Below are 23985 nucleotides of genomic sequence, written 5' to 3'. Positions count from 1 at the left end.
TAATTTGAATTCCAAAATTTACAAACATGGAATGATTTCATTTTTCACTTAAAAATGCAATCATAATATGTCGATTTACAAGCAAAAAATGAGTCATAATGGGAGTTTTGAGAAGATTTATGAAGTCTGATTCAACAGTAAGGTTCAGATTACATCCAACCAAATGATAGAAATAACAAACAAGTTTTTAAAATATTTTTTTTCTAATTTCAAGCAATCAAATAACCACAAAGTAAAAATTAGAAGGGTATTGAGGCAGCAACTGAAACAATACTCGTTAAATTGATAGTAATACAGTCAACTTTAATACAACAAAGTGGCTGCAATGGAATCCAATTTCCACCTACACTCTCTCTGTCCTCTCCCCCCACCCTTACTCTCACCAAATTACATCTTTCATGTGGTGTTAAGACATATATTTCACCACATATGCCAGTATCCAGTAGCCAACAAAGATCTTACAATGGCTGCTGAACAAATACTAAGCAGCAATCAGTAACCCAAGAAAAAAAGAGGAAATTAAATGGAAGCTATTGACCACTTAAATTGTTAATTTAGATCATACTATAGTTACTCCATGCAGATCTCTCAATATAAAAAGAGTTCTTGCAATTTGAATGGAGGCTAACACAATTAGTGCTCAATCTTCATGTTTGCTGTTGACAATTGTCCTGCTGAAAATCATCTACGACTATAATTTTCCATCTTCCAATTATCAAACTCATGAAAGTGAAAAGATTTTTAAATTTTATTTTGATTACCATGAAAGCTTGGTGAGGTCACTCCAATCTGCTGGTTCTGCTGGTTTTGACCAAAGCTTGTTTGAATAACATTATGAAACACATCTTCCAAAAGATTCCCCACCTGAAATAGAACAAAAATAAATCAGATCACTCTGTAAAGTTTTCTTTATCATACTTCGTAGATTATTTTTGCTAGGCTCTTAAATACCTGAGAAGTAGCACCTCCAAACATATCAAGAGATGATTCCATACTTGAAGGTTGATAAAGAATTGACTCATATTGACTCATGGAGCAATTGGTCTCAAATACATTTGAAACAGTGCGAGGAAACGGGATTCCCTCCCTCGATTGGTGAACAAAAGGAATAGCAGCAGGTAAATTGTCTATGGGGATAAGTGAATTTGATAACAAAGCTTTTGCATGATTTGTAAGAGACTGTAAGCAAAAGCCATGTTTAGAAAATATATATATCATAAATTGAGTAAAAAAAAACTGATTGCAGTTTTTACCTCCTTTGTAATGAGATTATCCAAGTTGAAATCAAGCCGTGGATTCACCGTGGCTAGCTTCATTGAAAGGAACTGCAACAAAAAGTGAAAGATATAGCCGTTGAAGTAATTGAACAAACTATATATAATATATCATTTTGATGCAATCTCATACCTCAACTTGCCGTTGCAATGACTGTACATAGTTTATGATTTCATCAAGCATGAGTGCTTTTCCAGTTATCTATCATAAAAAGCACATCAAAATCTAATTTTTAAAACAACAAACTAGTTCTTATCGTACTCATTCCCCAAATTGTACTAACCATACCTTGTTGCAACCCGGTACAAGATCTTGAAGCAGCTTCATTCTCAGGCTGATCTTTTCCCTTCTAACCTGAAATGAAAATTAACATAAATATCAAAGAGGAGATGCCAAAAATTGATTTTTTTTTTGTCCATAATATTAGCTAACTTTACCCTTTCAGCAAGGCTATGGCTATCTGTTGCTTGGCCTCTTCTTGCCCTGACATGGATGTAGTCTGTAGGAGGATCAAGGATTTTCAAACCATTAACCTTCCCATTCTTCTTATCAATATTCTGATCTTCCTTCGCCTTCTCGCTAGCTTCATCTTTTTCAGTACTCTCAGCAGACCGGCATTTCTTTGCATTTAGATTATTCCCCTCTGCTAGCTATAATGAAAAAAGTTTGAACTTTACATATAATGATAACTTAAATCAAAGTTAAGCAAAATACATTAAATTATAATTCTAATACCTTTCCTTTGCTCTTGTATGCTGCCTTTCTCTTCTTCACGGTTCTATCTCCAGTTACTGAAGCAGGATTAGTCACCGAAGAATCTTCCAGGCCACTTCCAAACTCTCCATCTCCTATCTCCGACTGTGCAAGGCTTTGAATTGGGCTCTCCTTAGCATTAAGAAACTTCCTGCTCGAAACCCTGGAAAGTCTTCCAGCCTGCGGAAGGCCGAATTGGCCCATAATTGATCCATAGTTCTCAGCGTTAGAGGAGTAATTTGCCGCCCTTTCGGTGAATGCAGGGTCGTTGGGAGCCGACATCAAACTGTTGATATGCATGGAATTAAGAGGGTCGTCCATGAAGCTGGAGAACTCGCCAGAAATGGCAACAGCCGCCGCCGGAGTTGTCTGCGAGGGAAGAATGGTGGCCAGGAAGTCCATGGAGTGATTCCAGTTGAGGTTGGGGAGGCACGAGGGAAGAAGCTGATCCCGAGGCGGCGGTTCGTAATTCATCTCCGGGGAGGAAAAGTCTTCTCCTTTACTGAATTGTAGCGTTAGAGAACGCAGCGCGAAAAGAATGCTGAGATTTTGAAGACCCTGAAAGGAATTTGGAGCAGGAATCAAAAAAGAAAAGAATGCTGAGATTTTGAAGACCCTGAAAGGAATTTGGAGCAGGAATCAAAAAAGAAAGTAAAAGGAAGGACCTTTTGGGGAGAACTGGGAAGAAAAGAGGAGAAAGAGGGGAGCTTTGGAGAGGGGGAAGGCGTTATAAGATATAAGAGAAATTAAAGGAAGGAGAAAGGGTTGACCCTTAAGCTACAGGTTGGGAGGAAATAGTGGAGAATGGTCTCCTATGCAGCTAGAAGCTATCTCAAAGAAGTATCTCATGTTTTCTGTAATCTATGGGTAAGGAAGAGAGAGAGAGAGACAGAGACAGAGAGAGAGAGCGAGCGAGAGCGAGAGCGAGAGAGAGGATCTTTTTGGGACTCATAGAGAGATGATTTTGCGGGAGAAGAGAAAAAATATCATTTTATTGTATTTGCTTTAAAAAAATAGAATAATGTGATGGTATTATTATATGTCAGTTTCGAGATGAAATAATTATTTATGAGATGTCATTAACTCTTTTTTTATTATTTTTTATCATGTGAATCACAATTTATTTTAATTTTTTGTGATTAATTTTTTTTTACTTTATAAAATAATTAGTAAATTATTATTTTTATCAAAATTGTGAAAATTATACTAGACAATGAACTGCAATGAGAGATTCACAAATCGATTGGTATAACCAGGATCAAACTAAATGATGTAATAAAAATAATTTTATTAAAAAATAAAAAAACTTACATAATAATGATGACATGATACCAAATATGTGAGAAAAATTTTAAAAAATTTAAAAACTATACAACATAAAACTCACATAAGTAATTAAAAGTGTATCTAATAATGAGAATGCATTAATGGATTTAAATGAAAATAATAAAAACAATTAAAATGTATATAAACTATAAAACTCTTGAAGATAATAATGTAACAGCTCAAACTTAACTATCAAAATATTGTCCTCTTTGACCTAAGAGCCTCACGATTTTATCATATTAGTGTAACTTCATAATATGTCACCAATTCCAAAATTGTTTCAGAATGAGCGCATTTAACTATGGATTTCTTTCAGAAATTCCAACCATTACAACAAAAGATGCCTCGATGTTTAAGAGTTTAGCTTCTTTTACTTAAGTGGGTCCAAACATCAATAAAGACTGTTGAAATCAAATCAATGTAGTAAAATCATATAGGAATGTACACATGCTATCAAGTATATGTTTTGATGACTTGTTGGACTTTTTAGCTCATTATATGTGGTTGAATGATTTCAAATCAGGGTAGATGATGAGGAATGTGAAACTAGTCAGGATTCTTAAGGTTCTATTTCTTTTTGTTTTAGCAATTCTTTTGTACTCATGACAAAATAGATATGTGATGATTGTATATATCTTGAGCATTGTATATGATTTTTTAGAATGAATACATATGTGTACATTAATGTTTTGAATTATATAATTTGTTTTCTTATTTGTTACTGATATATGATATTATATAACTCTGGTTATTATTTATTAAAAGATTAAAAGAATAATTCTTTCAATTTAAATTCTGGGACATCACAAATAAAAAGTAGTAAGTGTTGACCTCCATATGTGCTAGAAAATCAACTCAAATTCGATTTTAATTCCTGTAGATCAGTGTCGAAAAGCTCGCCTCACACATTCCCTGTGTAAATCTAATGCCTCGATCATGCTCTGTTCGCATTAATAAAATGAAGACGAACAACCTCATTTTTTAATTTCCCGCACACAAGCAGCTCGTGACCAATCCTCCTCCCACTCTTTGATCTCCACCTGAACTCCCCCTCTATTTGACTACATAGTCGTAGCTCCTCCTTGCTTGAAACCTGCAGTCAAACTCCCTCCTTCCTTCCTCGTCTAAACCGCATGTAACAGCTCGGACCTCAGCCTCCCTGTCAAAGTTGCACACAACAAGCCAAACCCATTGCATATCCCGATCTTAGTAATTTGATCCACATATCCACTATAGCCCATGTCTGACCTGATCCACCAATCTCCTACACCCAACTTCCAATTCTTCCATCGATCTGAGATCCCTCACTGTTGATCTCCCCACTCCAGTACCCAATACATGCACCTAACACTCGATCCAAACCTCATATGCTCGATTTCCCTGTTTCCATCGCTACCTCCCACACCAAGCCCGTTGCTTCTAATCTAATATCTGGTCGACCCACTACAGCCCTCCAACTTCCCACCTCATAAGTCGAGCAAGTCTTCATACCCTTCTACATCAATCAACCTTGAACTCCTCATACCCAACTCCCTAACTGCCTTCTTTCTACAATCGAACTCCAGCTGCTACACCGGTAAGCCAACAACCATATTCCTCTAGCCCATACAACAATTCCAATCATCCACCAACACTCTGACCCATTCCCCTATACACAGATACATCTCCATCAACGTGAACTATCTATTCTTGCGGCCTTTCTCTTCTCTCGTTCCTCCTCACAGCCAAATAGCCCCTCACTCATTCAATTTTCTCATCCAAATCCTCATAGCCAAACAACCCTTTATCTTCCCCCTATAGCTTTACACCGAACTCAAATAGGCCACTATAGCCCATAGCCCATCCCACTTCCAAAAAGCCCACCTAGTTCACTCTCAAAAGCCCTAATTCTCTCTAACATAAACAAATTTACTCTCATAGTCTCTTCACAATTCATTTTCTCTCACCACACCTTGGCTTTGGCTTGAGTGCGCAATAGCTGAACCGCTCTTTCGTGCGAGAAAACGATGCTAGGGGAGCCACTCACTTCTCTCTCTATATATATTTATATATATAAGGAAAGCGCCAAAAAAAGAGAGAAAATTTTGTGCATTTTAGTCACTGTCGTCTCCTCAAAATCGCCATCATCGTCTTTCATCCACATAAGGTATAAACGATTTCTAGCCATAAAACTCCCAAAATCCCATTATCGTTGCTTGTAGCACACCGAAGGACCACATATACACATTTTTCTTAGCGTTGTGGGAGGGAACTAAATGCGATCTTTGCGGCAAAGTGGGTAGGCCCTATATATGCTTTTGTTTGCGTGTTGGGGACTAGTGGTGTAACTGAGTCAAGCCGACTCACGAGATGGCTCGAGCTCGAATTGTTAATGGTTCGACTAGTCGTGCTTATTGAGTTATCGAGTCAAGATCGAATAGGATTTTGATCTGGACAGGTTTATTGAGCTTGAGCTTTAACAACCCTTCTCTCGACTCGACTACTCATCGAGCGACTTGTGACAGGGAAGAAAAATTGCATGTCAGAAGATGAATTTCACTCCAAAAGATAGGAATCACACACTCGACTAGAACAGCACGCATGACGAGACCATGGGCTAAAAAAAGATACAGGATGGTAAAATTGTATCGAAACTCAGATGCAGGATCAAAACTTAAACGTGGATCAGAACTCGGGTGCAAAATCGAGTAGCTCGACGAGCATATTTCAGTGTCGCGAGTCAAGCTCGACTCAAGTTCGAGCTCAGTATTTGACTCGTGAGTTGAGCTCGAACACCCTTGACTCGAGCTCGACTTGACTCGTTTACACCCCTAGCGGGGATAACCCTAGGTACCGATGCATGTACTTCTTTGCCTATGGAAAAAAATTATTAATTCATTACACAAGTACCTCAAAGACACATACAAGCTTTTCGTAGCATGGTGGGATTAAAAACCATGATCGCGGAGTCGCCAGACATCTACCATACATGCTTTTCGTAGTGTGGTGGGAGTGCTCAACTCCCAAAAATTCCTCAAAATGGGGGAGACACCAGGAAGTTACCAAAGTTCAGACCATATGGAACGGAACTTGAACAAAACTAAATGGGATCGAACATGTATGAACAAAACTACATGGACTGAACTTGAACGAAACTCATAGGGATCTGACTTTAAGGTCAACATAAAAATCAAAATCACAAAATAATAAAAATTAAATGCAAAAATATGCAAGCAGGGGACATGTATTGAACAAAACTCCAAGCATGATTTTCTTGTAAGCATTGATCAGCAATAATTAATGAGGATGTGTGATTTAGTTGCAAGTATACACAAATCTATCCTAATAAGCATTGTAAATCATATATGAATGATAGTGATTGGTGTGGGATAGTTGTATCAATCTAGCAAGCAAACATATCAAACCACGAAGGAGTTCTAATGCACACAATGAACTATTCATGAGTGGTAACATAAGACATGCAATGATATGCTTATGAGCAAAGCACGGAGATACACAATGACTATAACAACTTCTCTACAGTTAATACCAACTTGAAAGCAAATACATTGAACCTCTGCAAGTAATGAAGGGAAATATAAAAAGAATATGATGACCTTACAACAAATACAACAGCCTGCTCAAAATCACTATGCAACGAATGTGATGGATTCCCTACTAACATAGATAATATAATTATAATGCATGCAACGCATCATCTACAAGACAAGGCAAAAAAATCCTAATAAGTGCAATACCTACAAGAAAAGGCAGAAGATCTGAAGTACACATAATAGCATCGTTCACAACCAGTGTTTAGAATGAAGTATAATTCATCGGCAGTCCACATTAACATACAAATGAACACACTAAACTTACCTGCAAATGGGATATTTCATGCAGACATACACAGGCATCCTACAATAAATGCTAGGGTGTATATATAGTCAATAACAATCAAGCTTTCAGCAAATACATCAGTATCATGTAAACAAAGGCAGTCGAGTCATGATAAATACGAGCACTTATAAGCCACTATAGAAGACCTGTTATGCACACAACGTGCTATATACAAGAAAATACATAAGAACAGTAGTAAATTCAAACACCTACGATTAGCACTAGAAGGTTTGCATTCAGTACAACTTGCCCACATATGATTGTGCAAGGTTTGCAATACATGCAGCGGTCCTACCTACTAACAATGATAGTGAATGTGCTGCAAGTATGGTGGACTCTCTCCAGACATTAGTAAAAAATTGCATCAAGTATAAAAAACTGGTTGCATGAAAAAGCAACGAGCCTGTAATAAATGCAAGCATCTATAAGCCATTGTAGAAATTCATCTTGTACACAACAGTCTGCATACGATGGCCAATGACATTTGGATATCCACTGAAGAACTGTAAACAAATTTAACATAGCTTACAATGGATGAAAACTTACATGCAAGAAGCCACGAGTGACCCGTAACATAGCGCTAGAACCCTCCTACAAGCAACATTGGAAGATACGCACTTAGTGTAGTTCACCTAAATGTAACAGTTGGTGACTCATGAATACCTAGTGCTGGACTATAGGCAGTTTTAAATAAAACTTACATTACACGACAGCCTACCTACATAAAGCAATGGATAACCTGTAGTGCGATGTTATACACTATTGAAGCATGCCACCATATCCACAACACTCATACAAGCGGACAAAACATGTTTGCATATTCCAAAATAAGACCTTGTATGCTTGTCGGTGATGGTCATTTGCATAGCTGGCTATGACAGAATATAGTAAAAATATCCCCATGCATTGAAATGCACACTAATGCATTCACATCATGCATATACGCATCACAAAACTTAAAATATATAATGTAAGCACATTATTCAATGTGTAAAATGTGATGCACAGTAATAATGTGCTACGTCAATATGTGAATATACTATGCACTATATGAAGGCATTGAATTATCATGTAAATATATTATAGAAACATACATGTAATGTATGGATGCATCATACATATATATCATACAAATACATCATACACCATGTTAGTGCAATAGGCCACTACACATCATATCAACACAAAGTGCAACATGCAAAATATCATGTAAGTAGGTATATGCATACATGAAAATACACAAGTACATAAATAAGTATTTTAACATGTAGATGAAAGCATAAGCGTGTGTAAAAACATGCAAATATGTCATTTGCACCTGATATGTTGCATACATATAACCACAATACAAGCACATCATGAAAAATGCATTTAAAAATATAGACTTGTATGGGCCCCGATGAGCGTGATGCATGTACATATGTGACGTATGAGAATGTTGTGCTGGTCAAAGATAAAAACTTAAATTCAAGTCTGATATGTCTCCTTAAATGGATCAAAATTGACATGTCTTGAATCATCAAGAAAATACATGATCGTAGCTCCGATCGAAGTATTTGGTTTTATACATTCGTATTAGATCTTTAAGGTCTCTTACAAAGAAAATTCACATGTTAAAATGAATATCCAAGGTTTCAATAACTGTATAGTAATTCCATTAATTAGGAGCTTGACTCAATCCTCTATTTGCAAGCAAACATAGTTGATAAGGTCCAATTAATGAAATGATCATATCCATAAATACATCAAAGATGCCCGTATTGACAAAAAATCTCAACTCAAGGGGACACCAAACATTTAAAATACATTCAATTGAATTTAATGTATTTATAAATGATATTAATGTTTAAAATTAAAATAAAATTCAAAAACAACTAAATCAAAATACTCATACACCCTCAACGATAATTTGTCGGGGTCAACAAGTTTGAAAATAACTTTAGCTCATAAAGATGTCTAGTCGAGAATATCACTAGAATTCATTCTTTGCTAGTAAGGACATGGAACGCATCCCCTAATCGATGGTTTTGCTGTCAAATGGCACAACAAGTAAATGGTTATAACTAGAACCCTCTAACTGGGTAGTTTTTTTGTCAAATGACACCATTAAATTACGATCATGGTTAAAGCCCGTACGTTCCCCAATGACTTAAAAATCTTGAGTAATGAATCAATAGGATATGATTGATAGAGCACAAAGTCCTCTATTAGCTAAAGTGGATTCAAATATGTCTCGATAGGCAAATATTCACTCTAGGTCTACAAAGTACCCTTGAACGAAGAAACCCATGGCTGTCGATAAGGATCATCCTGTTAGGTTTGTCAACTACCTCTTTTGACTAAGAGGACCAGAAACCATGTTGGCCCGGGATGACGGGACCATGAGATCTTGATCTGGTATATCATCATTTCCCATACTATCCACTTGTTTTGATCTTTCATAAGAGATGCATGTCATCATCATACTACATGCAAGTTTATCTTTTGAGATAGAAAAACAAATACCAAGATTATTGGACAAAGGACATAACATGCATACATCACATATCATTCATTTAATAGAATGAAGATATTTTCTAAAGTTTAGGTTAAGCATACTAAAAATACTCATTTCATATTAATAATTTCCTTTGCAGTATAATAAAAGAAATAAATATCAATACATTTAAGAAGATCACATCACATCACAATTGATTTAGATTGGAGTGTCAATATATGTAAAAATATAATTATTTTTCTCAAACCTTTTTTTTAATATAATTATAAATTTTTAATGATTAGATTTAAAATAGCTAAGAGTCTAGGAGATAATAACTTTTGACTTTTAATTATCTTAAATCTTAAGCATTTGAAATATTAAACATATCATTAAATAAATTTTAAAAACCAGCTTAAAGAAGCAATAAAAAAATCATCCCAAACGAAACCTCAATAAGATAGACAAAAGAACAATAATTGTGGCTGGAGGAACTACTCATACTCCCTAGAAATAGACCCAAATTTTAAAGATTGATCAAATCGTTTTCATATCTTGAACCCAGTCCAACAAGTTGTTGGCCAATGATCTATTTGGGTCATGACTGAAGATCTCAAGTTGTCTAGGATCGAATCTCGGTAGCTCACCAAAGAGTTAGCCTCACTCTTTTCTCAATAATAATTGATGAATTATTCTATGCGGACACCGAACGTCATCCAGAGCCCAATGAAAATGTACCACGTCACCCCCTACTAAGTACCACGGCTCAGTATTGGATGATGTGGTTGCACCTAATTCGTCTTTGAACGATAAGTTGTGTCCGATGTCCGCACATAATAATCTCTCATATTATACTGCTAAATTCACTAACAATGATGTCTAATCATCCAAACTATTTGTCCATTAGTACTCACCATGATCTATCGGCTGGGAACTTTGACTATGAACGAAAAGATCTTGAATTCGAATCTTACATAAATAATGTGTATGAATTTATCTTAATTAGCCTAAATGTCCCCATCATAAAGAGTACTTACTAAGGCCGACTAAACAGATCTCGTCTGTCGCTCATCCTCGGCTATGTTACTTGACTCGAGTTCTCACCTTCGATTGTACGAAATTAGACTCATCTTGAGTCTCTTTCATTTTTTTGTTTTCCCTTTCCTTTATTATGTAAGCCTTCATGTGCCACTGACATTGAGCCATACTTAATGTGAGGTTTAAGGATGAAACATGCTCATGACATCACAATGTCATGAGCATATAATTATCACTATGAATTTAGTTCCCTTCCATATCATTAGCAGCAGAGTTGTCCTCTGAAATTAATCCAAAGACATCAATTAAATAATGTGTCCCCTCTTGCTGACACAACTGATGCAAAGTAGGAACCAATCGGACATCAAAACCAAATAAACAAGAAGAAAAAAGTGAGCTGTTTTGTAAAGCTATTTTCAATAAATATTTTCTTGTGCTAAATATGATTTAAGTCTTAATTCGTGACGGTTTTCTTCCTGCTTCTTAAAAAAATTAATATAAAAATTAAAATTTTGATGCTATAAAGTTGCTTTAAGAAAGAAAAAAGAGCCGTCCCAACCAATTGTACTTAGCTAATTGTTTTCCTTTTTTTATTAAGCAGTCAAATTTTATAACTAGTTATTGAAAGGATGCATCAACTAGCAATTACACAAGATTGCCATCATAAAAATAAAAGCAAAATTCATTTGATCAATTTAACATAAAACGTAGCAACTACTGTATATTGACACCACTTGCAAGTCCAAATGTGTCTAGCTTGAAATCTAGTAAATCTGGAAGAACAAAAAAAAGTTTATTGAAAAGGATGCATCAACTAGAACTTTTTATCCACTTAACAACATAAACTAAGGATTGTATCTTGAGATTAGGCCAATCTTGAATCATCAACAACCTCCACACTAGTAGGGGTGTCAAAATTGGGTTATGGGTCGGGATCGGGTCGAACCCAATACAGATCTGCTATTCTTTGCACGACTCCAATCCGACCCATTTTCACATACGGGTCAGAAAATGCAACCCGGACTCGACATGAAACCCTAGCTGAGCATCCGCCTACGGGAGAAATTTCAACATCTTGCTTGTCGCCTGTGGTTTTGCCACTGTTGGAATGTGCGAGGGACGTCAATGATAGAATGACTCAACTAGACCAAACGAGTATTCGTGCACGCTACAGGACTGTACGACGTCGAAACGTGTCTGGATTCTGGCGGCACACTGATGGGACGACGTCGAGTTGTCGACAACTCGACCAGATGCACCGACAAAGCCAGTTGTGGGCCTGCGACATAGCGGCAGCTGGTAGTGTGGGTATGACGATCACGGGACAACGCCAACGAGACGACTCGACCAGATGCGGTCACGGGATGACGCCAGTGAGCGTGATATTCCCGGGTAAACCAGGGTCACGGGACGACACCAGAGAGCACGATATTCCAAGGTCAACCCAAGCTAGTTTCAGGTATTCGGATCAACCTGAACCTAGCCCGATTTTACAAATAGGTCAAAATCCCGAACCCGAGTCCGACCTATTTCTCAAACGAGTTGACCTAAACCCGAAACTTTTTGGTCGGATTTTTGGTTCATGTCAAATATTGACACCCCTGATCCCCTACACACTAGAACAACCAAATGAAACATTGGTGCACACGATCATAATATGGGAAAAAAAATGCCAACCCCAATACATACCTATTATTCTCATTTGCCCCTCTTTTTTCGAATGCATAGCCATCAAATTTATAAGAGCCTTAAATGAAAACATTTCATTTAATGGATTGAATTCCGATCATCAAATTCAATGGCTAATTATAATTTTATAATATAACAATTTAAATTAAATAGAAAATAATATGCATATGAGTCATCCTAAATAATCATTAAATATTTTATTTATGAAAATTTAAAGATGCATACTTGATAAGATAAAAGCATCATTTTACAAGAAACAATATTTTATATTTTATTTATCAAATTATAACTTTTAATATAGTAACGATTTAAGGAATATCATCTGAAATTTATACTAATTAAGACACAATCATTCCATTTCTTTTTTTTTTTTCCAAAAATTTTCATTTTACTTGTACGGATATATTGCATCAACAGTCAATATCATAAGGGAATGAACTCCTTTCTAACAAACTTAATATATATATAATACTATTTTCATTTACATTTAAGGAAAAATAAATAACTTGCTCCACCCTCGCCAATGGATTAATTATTTTGCGTAGATGTCGAATGCCGTCCAAAGACTAACCAGAATGCGCCACATCACCCCTTCGTTGTGTACCGCGACTCGATCGGTACTGCTCAGTGCCACTGATGTGGTTGCACGACATAGAGCTGTCCAGCCTCTGCACAGAATAATTTCTCACTCGCCTCTTCTCTCTTTCTATCTATCAAATAGATTCGTGTAAACCTCTCATTCTTCATCTTCCTTTCGGTTGAATGAAATCCACACTCCCTTAATCCTCTTCCTTACTGTTGAACAAAATCGCAAGAGCCGCACAAATCCCCAATCCCTCTCTGCTCGGTCTCCCTTCGCTGCAAGTTTGGCATCTCTATCAAGAGATAAAACCACAATGCCTTGAATATCCTATCCTAATACGGCCGCCATTCACATCTCCTCGTTCACTTTCGTTTGATCAAGGATGACAAGGTGTTTGTTTATTCAAATCGACCAGTTCAAATTGGCCCTCACAACACGGGCATATATTCTAGAGAGATTAGCAGCAGCAGCATCCACATATACTGAACTGCAAAAAATCGAATCCAATGAGTATAATATAGAGTGATTGATGCAGTGAACTCAAAGATCCTAATAATTTGATAAGGATGTGAGTAGTCACACATCAGGTAAAGATAAGGTCCAAATAAGCCCCAAGCTTGAGTGGCTAAGACAAATTTATTAACCAAGGATGAGAAAAATGGAGCTGCATATCAGAAATCTGCTTGTGCTTAATAGATTTTGAGCCCTGTTGAAAGAATAGAGCAATTGATAGGCATTTTAGAATTCAAAGATCCATCCCTCTAACAACGTTATATTTTTCTCCATTATTCTTACCTTCACTGTGAAAATAATCCAACCAATATTGATTGTCATCTACAAATAGCAAATAATATATACTATTATCTCTCATTTTGAATATATGTTGTAGGTTGTGGGCTCCAAAAACTCATGCCTTCGCCTCTCCACATTGTCTTTTGTTGATGGGGAGAGTTTTAACGGATTTAGATACCTGGGTAAATTTTCAGAAGGCAGATTCGATTTTCAGATAAGACACTACATAGATATTTCACCCTCATTTTGCAAAGACTTTATTATATGAGTTCTGGTTTCCTATAGATGCAATCTCCTATAGTTAATTACCCCTCCTAATGATGAGAGGGATTTTTTTTTTATATATATGATGAGAGGGAACTTTCGATTAAAGCTAGTCGTGAGATAGGCATTGAGTACCCAATGTATAGTACCAATAATTTTAAGAATTTTAAAAATTGGATTTTGGGGATTTTAAAGAATTAAAATTTATCAATAAATTTAAAATAGGTGATGGGGGGAATGAAGACAAGCTTGATCAAGATCCTATGGTTCCGTTGTTCTGGGTTGTCATAGTCTCTGGTCTACTTAGTTAGAAGAGACAGTTAACCTAACATAATTGAAGGAACCTTGTCAACCGCCATGGGTTGCATTGTCCAAGAGTATCATGTAGACCTGGGGTGGATGTTTATCTAAAAAGATGAATTTAAGTCAACCTTAACTAACAGAGGGCTTTATATTGTATAGAGTATACCCTATAATTCATTCCTCAATGGGTTTTTAACTATTAGGGAACATGCTGACTTTGGTCGGGACCGTGATATATTGATGTCATTTTGCAGTAAAATCATATAGAGGACACGTGTCACATCTCTGTTGACAATGAATTAACTGAGAATGAATTGTAGTAATATATTCCACAAGACATTTGCTCTTAGTGAGCTGAAATTATTCTTCAAATCATCATCCTCGTCAAATCTTTATGAAGAGTGAAAGGATTTTAATTTTAAGTTTTTGTGATTACATTTTCATTTAAATGTTTAGAATTTGGTGGATATTAGATTTTGAAATTTTAATAAGTTTTGAGAATTGCTCCCTCCGGTTAAGATTCACTCTCAACATGGCCATCATTGGTGTGATTTTGAATAATTAGTTTTTGTTGTTCTTTCTAACAATCCTTAGAAAATCGTATAGCTTAATTAATGTTCTTATTGTTGTAACAACCCACAAGCCTTTTGAAATCTGTTTGATTTTTCTTTTTGTTTTTTTTTTTCCCTTAGCTTCTTCCATGAGCCAACCTTGAACTCTCCATCCAATCTTTTTCAAAAAATTTTCAACTCTGGCAAATGTTGATTGAGACTATGTAATTTAACAAGGATCCAAGAATATGTTAGACCGGTCTAGTCGGCCCACGCGGGACCGGCCCAGGCATGAACGAGGCGGAACATCTCTGCCTCTTCCGTTAGCCGCACGCACACGAATCCCTGGGAGCTCATTTAGGAAGGTTTTTAAACGGATTCTAGGAGGGAAATTGAATGTAGGGATTGTTTAGGGAATTCCTTTTGAATGCATTAAATACTTTGTTTTCCTAGGGTTAGGGCATCTTGAATTTGGCTGAAATTTGAGATCTCTTTAATTTCTTTTGGGCTCTAGCGACGTCTAGAGATTCGAACATAACGATCCTCCTCTCGAATAGAGGATCAATTGTATCTCGCTATTTTCCACTTCCATTTCATCAAATATTACAAATTTTCTACTGTTTTCCGGTTTTTGTGTAGATTTTGGTAAGAAAGCTCACTGTTTTCCGAAGATTGATAGGAAATACTTGAAATCTTCAAGTGTTCCCTATCAAATTGGTATCATAGCAAGTCTTGGGACCGTTCGTGGGCTGATTTTGACAAATTTCAACGGCTGAATTTTGGTCCAGAAGAGACGAAATTGCTGTTTTTGCAATCCAAATCCTGAATTTTTGAATTTGCAAAAGTTCAGATCGAGATGGCGGCCAAAAAAGTTGATGCCCTGGAGGAAAGGCTTGAAGGAGAGATAAACCAAATCAAGACGACAATGGAGGAAAGGATTTCCTCCATGGAAGAGTAAGTCGCCGATCTCCAGGACATGATGAAGAAGATGTTAGAAGTTCAAAACCAAACGGCGGCTTCCGTGGCGAAAGAGTAGAAGGAAAAAATATGAATTCTAAAATTCATAGGTAGGAAGATGTGGTGGAAATCATGGAAGGAGAAGGAAGAAGACCCCATCTGGAGCCTATCCAGAGGGAAGAAAGGGTAGGTGGATACGGGGAACGCCAGGAGGGATAATACGGCCGCCGAGGTGCTGATTTTGAAGAAAGAATGGGGGATTTCGAAGGGGGTAGGGGCTATGGCAGAGCAAGGGAAGATCGGGAAACATGGGATGGACCTAGAACTTGGGAGAGGGGAAATTATGGGAGAATCAGGGGAAATGGTGGCGACCAGAAGGTGAGGAAGTTGAAGATGCCCATATTCGAAGGAGAAGATGCGTATGGGTGGATTTACAAGGTCGAACGTTACTTCGCCGTCAATGGGCTGACGGAGGAGGAGAAGCTGACAACAACGGAATTGTGCTTGGAAGAAAAAGCCATATCGTGGTTTCAGTGGAGAGACCAGAGGAGGCCTATCAAGAACTGGAGGAAATTCAAAGAATGAATAATATAACGTTTACAAACTGATCGGGGAGGAGATTTCTATGAGCAGTTCTTTGCTCTGGTGCAGGAGGGATCGGTAGCAGAGTACCGGGAGCGGTTCGAGCACCTGGCTAGTAGGGTGGAGCGATTATAAGATATCGTATTAGAGGGGAACTTCATGAAGGGGTAGAAGGTAGAGATCTGAGAGGCAGTGAAAGTTCTGTTGTCTAGTGGCTTGGGGGAGGCCATGAAGTTGACACAGCTGGTGGAAAATCAGAAGAATTTGGAGAAGGGAGCAGGAGCAGCAGCTCAGGAGGCTCTTATAAGACTACAACCACTCTTTTAGCACCCAAGGGGCCTGCATCAGGCAACATTAATGAGACCACCAGGGAGAAGCCAATAGGAGGAGGGAGTGGGGAAAATTTCAAGAGGCTGACAGAGAAGGAGATGCAAGAGAAGAGGACAAAGGGGTTGTGTTTCAGGTGCGAGGAGAAGTATACTCCAGGGCATCGGTGCAAGAACCGAACTCTTCAGGTTCTTACCGTCTGCGATGACGAGGAAATTGAGGGAGGTGAGGAGGATACAGAGGAGATGGAGGAGAAGCTACACTTGGATATGGCTGAGGTTTCCCTAAACTCAGTGGTAGGATTCACTACGAATCATATAATAAAGGTGAAGGGAGAGATAGAGGGAAGGGAGGTGGTGATGCTAATTGATAGTGGGGTTATCCATAATTTCATTTTCACTCAGGTCGTCGACCAATTGGGAGTGAAATTGGTGGAATCGGATTGGTGGACACCGATTGTTATAGAGTGATGATGGGTACATGGAAGGTGAAAAAAGGCCAGGGGATCTGTAGAGGAGTGGCGTTAACCATCCAGGGGATTCAGGTAAGGGAGGACTTTCTCCCACTAGAGTTAGGAAGTACTGATGTCATTCTTGGAATGAAGTGGTTACAAACCTTAGGAGAAACCAAGAACAATTAGGGAGCACTCACGATGGAATTAATGGTGGATGGGAGAAAGGTGGTTATAAGGGGAGATGCAGGGCTATCCAAAATCATGGTATCACTTAAGACCATGGCTAGGGGCCTACAAGAGGTGGGGGAAGATTTTATGGTGGGACCACATAAGCTGGATGTGATCGGGATGGAGAAGGGATGGGATATTTCTCTTTCAGTGCAACCCTTGAGTCAGCAATTTGGTAAGGATTTTCAGCCACATCAAGGATGGCCACCTCCACGGGAATACGAGCATATCTCCACCTTGAGGACAAGGTGGATCTTTGGGAGGGGAGTATTGTTAGACCGGTCCAGCCGGTCCACGCGGAACCGGCTCAGGATTTGGTAAGGATTTTCCACCTCTTCAGTTAGCCGCACACATGCGAATCCTTGGAGCTCATTTAGGAAGGTTTTTGAATGGATTCTAGGAGGGAAATTGAATGTAGGGATTGTTTAGGGAATTCCTTTTGATTTGTATGCATTAAATACTTTGTTTTCCTAGGGTTAGGGCATCTTGAATTTGGCTGAAATTTGATCTCTTTGATTTCTTTTGGGCTCTAGAGGTGTCTAGAGATTGGGAGAGAACGATCCTCCTCTCAAATAGAGGATCAATTGTATCTCGCTGTTTTCCGCTTCCATTTCATCAAATATTACAGATTTGATAGGAAATACTTGAGATCTTCAAATGTTCCCTATCAGAATCATGAGACCATAACCAACCCTACCATTTAACTAAACTATGGTTATATACTTCGTTGTTGGCAGATATAATATGCTCTTTTGATAACTCTATGGCAGATATTATTGACTCTATCTTCATATATGGGGTTATGGTGAAATAGGTAGCTATAGCATAATGAAGCGAAGCTTTTTTTGTAGGATAGAAATTTATCTTAAATATTTTATGAATTGAAACTAAGGCGCAAGATTAGTTCAAGTATACATAAAGCCAATTCTAGATATGAAGTGCACATGGTCAGTTATTGATCAAATTCCACTCAGGGAGCTAACGGATATTTTGCTTACAAATCATAGACCAAACATCAATATAATCGGGTTGTCAAACAACATAGGCCTTGAGATGAAATATTTTAATGCTAACTTAGATTAGTACCTTCAAGAAATAAATAAATCTCAAAGTTAATTCTCCACTCGATTCCTCAAACATCAAATATCGGATGTTGGATAAATATGATACTCAGAGACTACATTGGCAACATACAAATAATCGTGGAGGATTATTTTGAGATTTTTCCCATTTCTTAGATATATAAGTTTGAGATGCAATATATTGATGGAACCAAAGAATAAATTAATGAACTTTTTAATATATGATCACCTAAACTTAAAAAGAATGATCTAATCTCAAGATCATATATTTGTATGATTCTTATTTTATTACTCTAAGAAAAATATTATGTTGTTCAATTCATAATTTTTTTCAAACTTTAATTACATAATTTTTTTTCTTTAATTATATACTTTCTAACACTTATATAAATTAAATACTTTACAAAGTTTACTTTAAACCATACTAATATCATATTCAATGGTACAGTCAAAAGTTTTCTTAAAGAGAACACATTCAATTATTTTTTGGCACAAATTGAATATTTCGTACAACAAATATCAAATAATGGGGGCATATTTATATATAAAATAGTATGTTTAAACTTTTGGAAGGAATGTGCCCACATATATATCCCCTAAAATTCACCTCTGATCACCTTATAATTTTTTTTCAAAGTTATTGAAATGTTTCTTACATTAGACTTATGACTAGATGTTATATATATAAATATATATAATTTTCCAAAAAAAAAAAAACATATCCTTAAAATGAAATATGAGATTGATAGGAAGTGGATGAAGAAATTGCTCAAATCCTTGGCTAAAATTCAATTCCAACAAAACCAGAAAACAAACACATGGAAACTAGGATGAAGAAACTTCAAGAAACACATAAGAACACCTTATAGAAATAGCTATGAAAGGAAGACAAGATATAATTGGATCTTCAATTGGAGAGGAATATCTGACTCTCCCAGATCCCTAGCCGCCATCTAGAGCCCCCCTTAACCTAAGAAACTCTCAATTCAGCAAAAACATCACATACCCTAATCCTAGGGTAAACAAACTACTTAAATCATACATTAACCTAGCAAATCCCAAAACAGCCCTTCCCCCCTCATTTGAATTGCTCTTTAGGCCCCACCCCAAGGGGGGCGTCCGGGTGGAAGATCCCACTTCCACCTCACATAATGTTTGGCCGGTCCAGGAGGGACCGGCCCAACCTTGACCGGTCCAAGATGGATTGGTCCATCAGAGATATAATCCCTCACATTTATGCAGACATTGAAACATTAATAAAGTTTGAACTTCTCTCTTCCAAACATCTTTTCTAGAAATCTCCTCGCGCTTGATTAGATTGTCTCCTTTCTCAAAGTAACTTTTTACCGCTCAAAGCCTTCAACAATCCTCTCATACAATTATTTGATATATGGGATCACCTTGCTAAGATCTAATGCCAAGTAAATGGCCTAATTTTTTTTCTTTCCTTTAAGAAGTTGCAAACCAATTATGACCGCATGAGGTAATTCTTTCCATTTAAATGAAATTTTGAATGGATTCACACATTAAATGAACCTAAGACAAAAAGAACATGGGTTTATTTATGATCCATAGGAAATAAAAATGATAGTAATTAGTTGCAAAGAGGAAAGAGTGAAATAGATATGGCTGCATGATAAAAGCTATAAATGAGAAGACCAGGTGGAGTGAAAAGAGACCTGTAGAAATAAAAGCTTAGAAATTCTAGGCAATATAGTTATAAAGGTTGTGAATTGTAAAAATACTGAGAACAAAAGCCTATAGCTTTAATATCGTGACAATAATTAGAAAAAGAATAAGTTGAGTGTTCATTTCAATATTTGTTTAGTATTTATACAATTTTAAGAGAGATTTTAATAAGAAACATATAAAATCAAAGAATAATAATTATAAAATAATTACAATAGCCCACGTATTGATGAATAAGTTAAATAATAATGATAAAATAATTACACTAGTCCATAAATTAATGAGGTGTCATTAATAATACACCGGATCATTGATATGGCATGAAGTGAATAAGAAACACAGAGGGCTGCTTGGTGGAACATTGGAGGCAAAATTGATGGAGATGGAAATGATGGAAGAAAAATTGTTGGAGATTAATTTTTTTCATAGAAAAACTTTCTCAGATGATTTTATTGTTAGCTTGAAGCACATCAATAGTTACACAGGCACTTGGACATCCATCAACTAGAAAGACTTGGGACATTTTATAATAAGCATCACTATGTATTACTTAAAATATTCATTCATGTTAGTACAACAACAAAAGCATAAACATAAATTATCTAGCACATGAAGTTTCAACTATTCGATAGAGGGAATGATATGATTAGCTTCTTCAGTGGTTTGTCTTTGAACTTTTATGTCATCTTCAATGAATATCATAGCTTCTAATTCAGACTCATCAAGTGAAAGATTAATAATTTCTAATATTCTCATATCATCAAGAGACTCAAATCCATCTCGGAAATGAGAGAACCTTGCTCGTAGCTGCGGAAGTAAATATGACGCATCTTTTTTTTTTCAACTGACACGCATATCATATACGAATGTCCTTTTGAAATTAAATAGTATTTTAATTGGATACAGCTTTGGCGTATCTGACACGTATCGGTGGTGTATCGAAAGCGTATCCGTGAATCGGTGTATTAGATACAGCACGCCTTCATAAATAGGTGTATCGATGCAACATAGCTAGAGACACACCTTTTGTATTTACTAGTAAGATTCTAGCATTGACAATAGTATAATTTGAATCCAATAACTCAATTTTCTTAGTGAAACTAATCTCATCTACAATTCTTCAAATCATAAACAATATTAACAATAGGGAAAAAAAAGCCTTATGACACTCAAGGTACTAAATTCCAAATCCATCGCCGAAGCATTACTTCATCAGGATGGCATTTTCTGAAGTGAAAATGTAAAATTAGATTATTCACCTAGTAGCTTAAGAACAATAAATTTAAGATAGTTACTCAAAAGTTGATGAACCTAAAATCTCATCTTATATAAGTTAGTCTTGAGATTGTTTGGATACAAGTAGAATTTATTTCATATAGGATTTAGTAAATTTTATAAATTTAGATATAATAAATCCTGGGGGTATTAACTCAAGAAAGTTATTTGGGAACATGGATATTAAATCTGATTAAATCCTAGCAAACTATTTGACAAATATTTTCAACATTTAGAACATAAATGAAAGAGAAAAAGAAGAATAATGAGGACAAATGGCATTAATGCTTCGTTTGTTTTTTTTTTTTTTTTTAGTTTTGTAAAAGACAGTTTTAAGAAACATTGGTTCAAAAAATGAAGTTTTCTACCGGAGAAGCATATATAAAAAGCTTTCTCAAAACAGCAGAAAAATGAAGCAAATGGAGTTATTGGGAACTTGATTTGACGAATCAAACAGTAAATAAGAAATGAATTTGTCATTTTAAAACGGCTAAGTCTCTTAAATCCTAATTCCCCGCATTTTACTGAATCATAAATTTAGCCTAAATTAGGAGGAAGGTGAGATTTAACTATTTAAGAAGGTGGTAAGATTTTTGTGTCCAAAAGTTTTTTTCCTAAATCTTAAGTAAATATTGGCTAAGCAGCCAAATAGCCCCTTAAGTTACTATTAGTATGGTTCTGCTAAAATGTGACTTATAACGGCACACATTGCAAGAAAAAATATAGAATTCATTTTGGCTAAATCTTGATATCGATATATGGTAAAAGTATGCATGTTCATGCTCAAAGAAAGTATATTAAACATCAGAGAAACACATCACTTACCTCAATGAACCCATAGACCAATATAAGAAATAAAAAATTTTGCCTCTCTTTGGCTGCCGATCAAGCAACCAATGGAAACTTAAGATCGCAGAAATTCAACCTCAAGCTGTTCCATCCTTCTTGCCAGCTCATGCTTACCACAATGCCTCAACCCCTCCACCACAATATCAAAACTCTGAGATCTCGGTACCAGCCCCATCTCAGTCATCTCCAACAAAAAATTAGCCGCTTCTACCACCCTCCCTCCCCTCACACACATTTTCACAAGCATGGTGTATACAGGACGGTTAGGCGGATGACCCCTCTCCTTCATGTCGCCAAAGAACACGAAGGCGTCGGCAAACCTCCCGGCGCGGCACATGGCCTTCACAATAGCGGCGTAAAGACTAGGGAATGGACGGTGCCCCTCCTCCATTGCGCAGTTTAAAAGCCTGAAAGCCTCCTCGATCTTCCCAGCCTTTGACACCGCCGGTATTAGTGCCTTGTAAGTCGATATGTCTGGGCAGAGGCCAAGGTCGTTGGCATCCTGAAGGAGATCAACGCAGAAGTCAATTTCGGCGGCGTTACAGAGAGCTTCGAGGAGGGAATTGAATGTGGACACATCAGGGAGGAGGCCCTCCTTAGTCAATCGAAGAACAATACGTTTTGCAGACTCGAGGTGGCCGGCACGGACGAGACCGTCGATGAGAAGATCGCGGCCGCGAACAGGAGGCGAGAAGCCGCGACGGGCCATTTCCTCGAGGAAATCTTGTGCCTCGCGGAGCTTGCCGGCGGCGCACCATGCGTCGACGAGGATGGAGAAAGTGCTGCGGTCAGGGGAGACGGATCTGCGGTGCATGCGGCGGACAAGGGAATAAGCGCCGTGAAAGTTGCGAGCTTGGCAAAGAGCGGAGAGGAGGGCGTTGTAAACCTCAGTGGTCTGGGGGCAGGAGAATCGGCGCATGCGGTTGAAGATATCGACGGCGAGATCGGGAAGAGAGGCTTCCGCGTAGGAGGTGATAATGGAGGCGAAGGTGGATGAGGAAAGGGGGAGGGAGAGGGATCGCATGTCGGCGGCGAGGCGCCAGAGATGGGGGAAGAGGCGGTGACGGCCAAGACCGAGGAGGAGAGCGTCGAACTCGGGGGAGGACGGAGAGTAGGAGGGGCGGGAGCGGGCCCAGGAAAAGAAGCGAAGGGCTTGAAGGGGGTGGGAGCCGGCGGTGGCGCGAAGGACGCGAAGGACGATGTCGGGTGTCGGAGGCGGCAAGCGAAGGCGATTGAGAGTGCGTTCCAGGTAGAAGTCTCGCCGGACGATGTTGGAGATATGGTGAATTGCGGCGAAGTAGTCGTCGCGTGGTGGCGGCGTCGCAGGTGGAATAGGAAGGGGAAGGCAAGCTAGTTTACGGGTTTCTGCTAGGCGAATGGACGGCAGCGTAGTATGAAGTATAGTAGAGATGCAGCCGCCCTGCCGGCGGAGGACGATGCCGGCGAAGTAGTGGAGCATCGCATAGCTGCGGCGGTAACCGCGGAAGTGGCTGGATTACTAGTGGAACAGAAGAAAAACTGAAAAAGCTTTGCGCAAATCCGAAAAGACCACCAAAACAGTAGCAGAAAGTTTTAAAATTATCAACTTTTTATGTTATTTGATCGATCGTATG

General features: G+C 37.7%; 2 protein-coding genes across 4 annotated transcripts; both read right to left on the bottom strand.

Moving 5' to 3' along the window:
* Window positions 1–250: 250 nt before the first annotated feature.
* Window positions 251–13853, bottom strand: LOC110102342 (transcription factor bHLH77). Its single transcript, XM_028696334.1, has 11 exons — window positions 13815–13853; window positions 13664–13725; window positions 13432–13506; window positions 2011–2644; window positions 1713–1925; window positions 1564–1629; window positions 1408–1476; window positions 1254–1325; window positions 952–1179; window positions 762–864; window positions 251–674 (listed from the first exon to the last, which is right to left on the bottom strand). Exons 1-11 carry the CDS (start codon window positions 13851–13853, stop codon window positions 634–636), a joined length of 1602 nt encoding a protein of 533 aa, XP_028552167.1. The 3' UTR covers window positions 251–633.
* Window positions 2451–23939, bottom strand: LOC110102341 (pentatricopeptide repeat-containing protein At5g18390, mitochondrial). 3 transcript variants are annotated; one of them, XM_028696306.1, is made up of 2 exons: window positions 22349–23939; window positions 2451–2586 (listed from the first exon to the last, which is right to left on the bottom strand). In XM_028696306.1, exon 1 carries the CDS (start codon window positions 23829–23831, stop codon window positions 22428–22430), a length of 1404 nt encoding a protein of 467 aa, XP_028552139.1. In that variant the 5' UTR covers window positions 23832–23939; the 3' UTR covers window positions 2451–2586; window positions 22349–22427. The 3 variants fall into 3 exon arrangements, with proteins under 3 accessions (XP_028552139.1, XP_028552138.1, XP_028552137.1); XM_028696305.1 differs by lacking the exon at window positions 2451–2586 and adding an exon at window positions 12793–13501; XM_028696304.1 differs by lacking the exon at window positions 2451–2586 and adding an exon at window positions 12794–13506 and having other exon boundaries at window positions 22349–23938.
* Between the last annotated feature and the right edge of the window lie 46 nt (window positions 23940–23985).

This window comes from Dendrobium catenatum, unplaced genomic scaffold (genome assembly GCF_001605985.2).
Source record: "Dendrobium catenatum unplaced genomic scaffold, ASM160598v2 fragScaff_scaffold_733, whole genome shotgun sequence".
Lineage (NCBI taxonomy): Eukaryota > Viridiplantae > Streptophyta > Magnoliopsida > Asparagales > Orchidaceae > Dendrobium > Dendrobium catenatum.
This window is presented reverse-complemented; position numbering and strand designations above follow the sequence as displayed.

Excerpts from the sequence above, each read along its gene's own strand:
- LOC110102342 (XM_028696334.1), bottom strand. The coding sequence starts at position 13,853 with ATGACAATCAATATTGGTTGGATTATTTTCACAGTGAAG. Across the intron at positions 1,630-1,712 it reads GCCATAGCCTTGCTGAAAGG|GTTAGAAGGGAAAAGATCAG; the intron begins GTAAAGTTAGCT and ends TTTTCATTTCAG. Across the intron at positions 865-951 it reads TTGGAGGTGCTACTTCTCAG|GTGGGGAATCTTTTGGAAGA; the intron begins GTATTTAAGAGC and ends GTTCTATTTCAG.
- LOC110102341 (XM_028696306.1), bottom strand. The coding sequence starts at position 23,831 with ATGCTCCACTACTTCGCCGGCATCGTCCTCCGCCGGCAGGGCGGCTGC.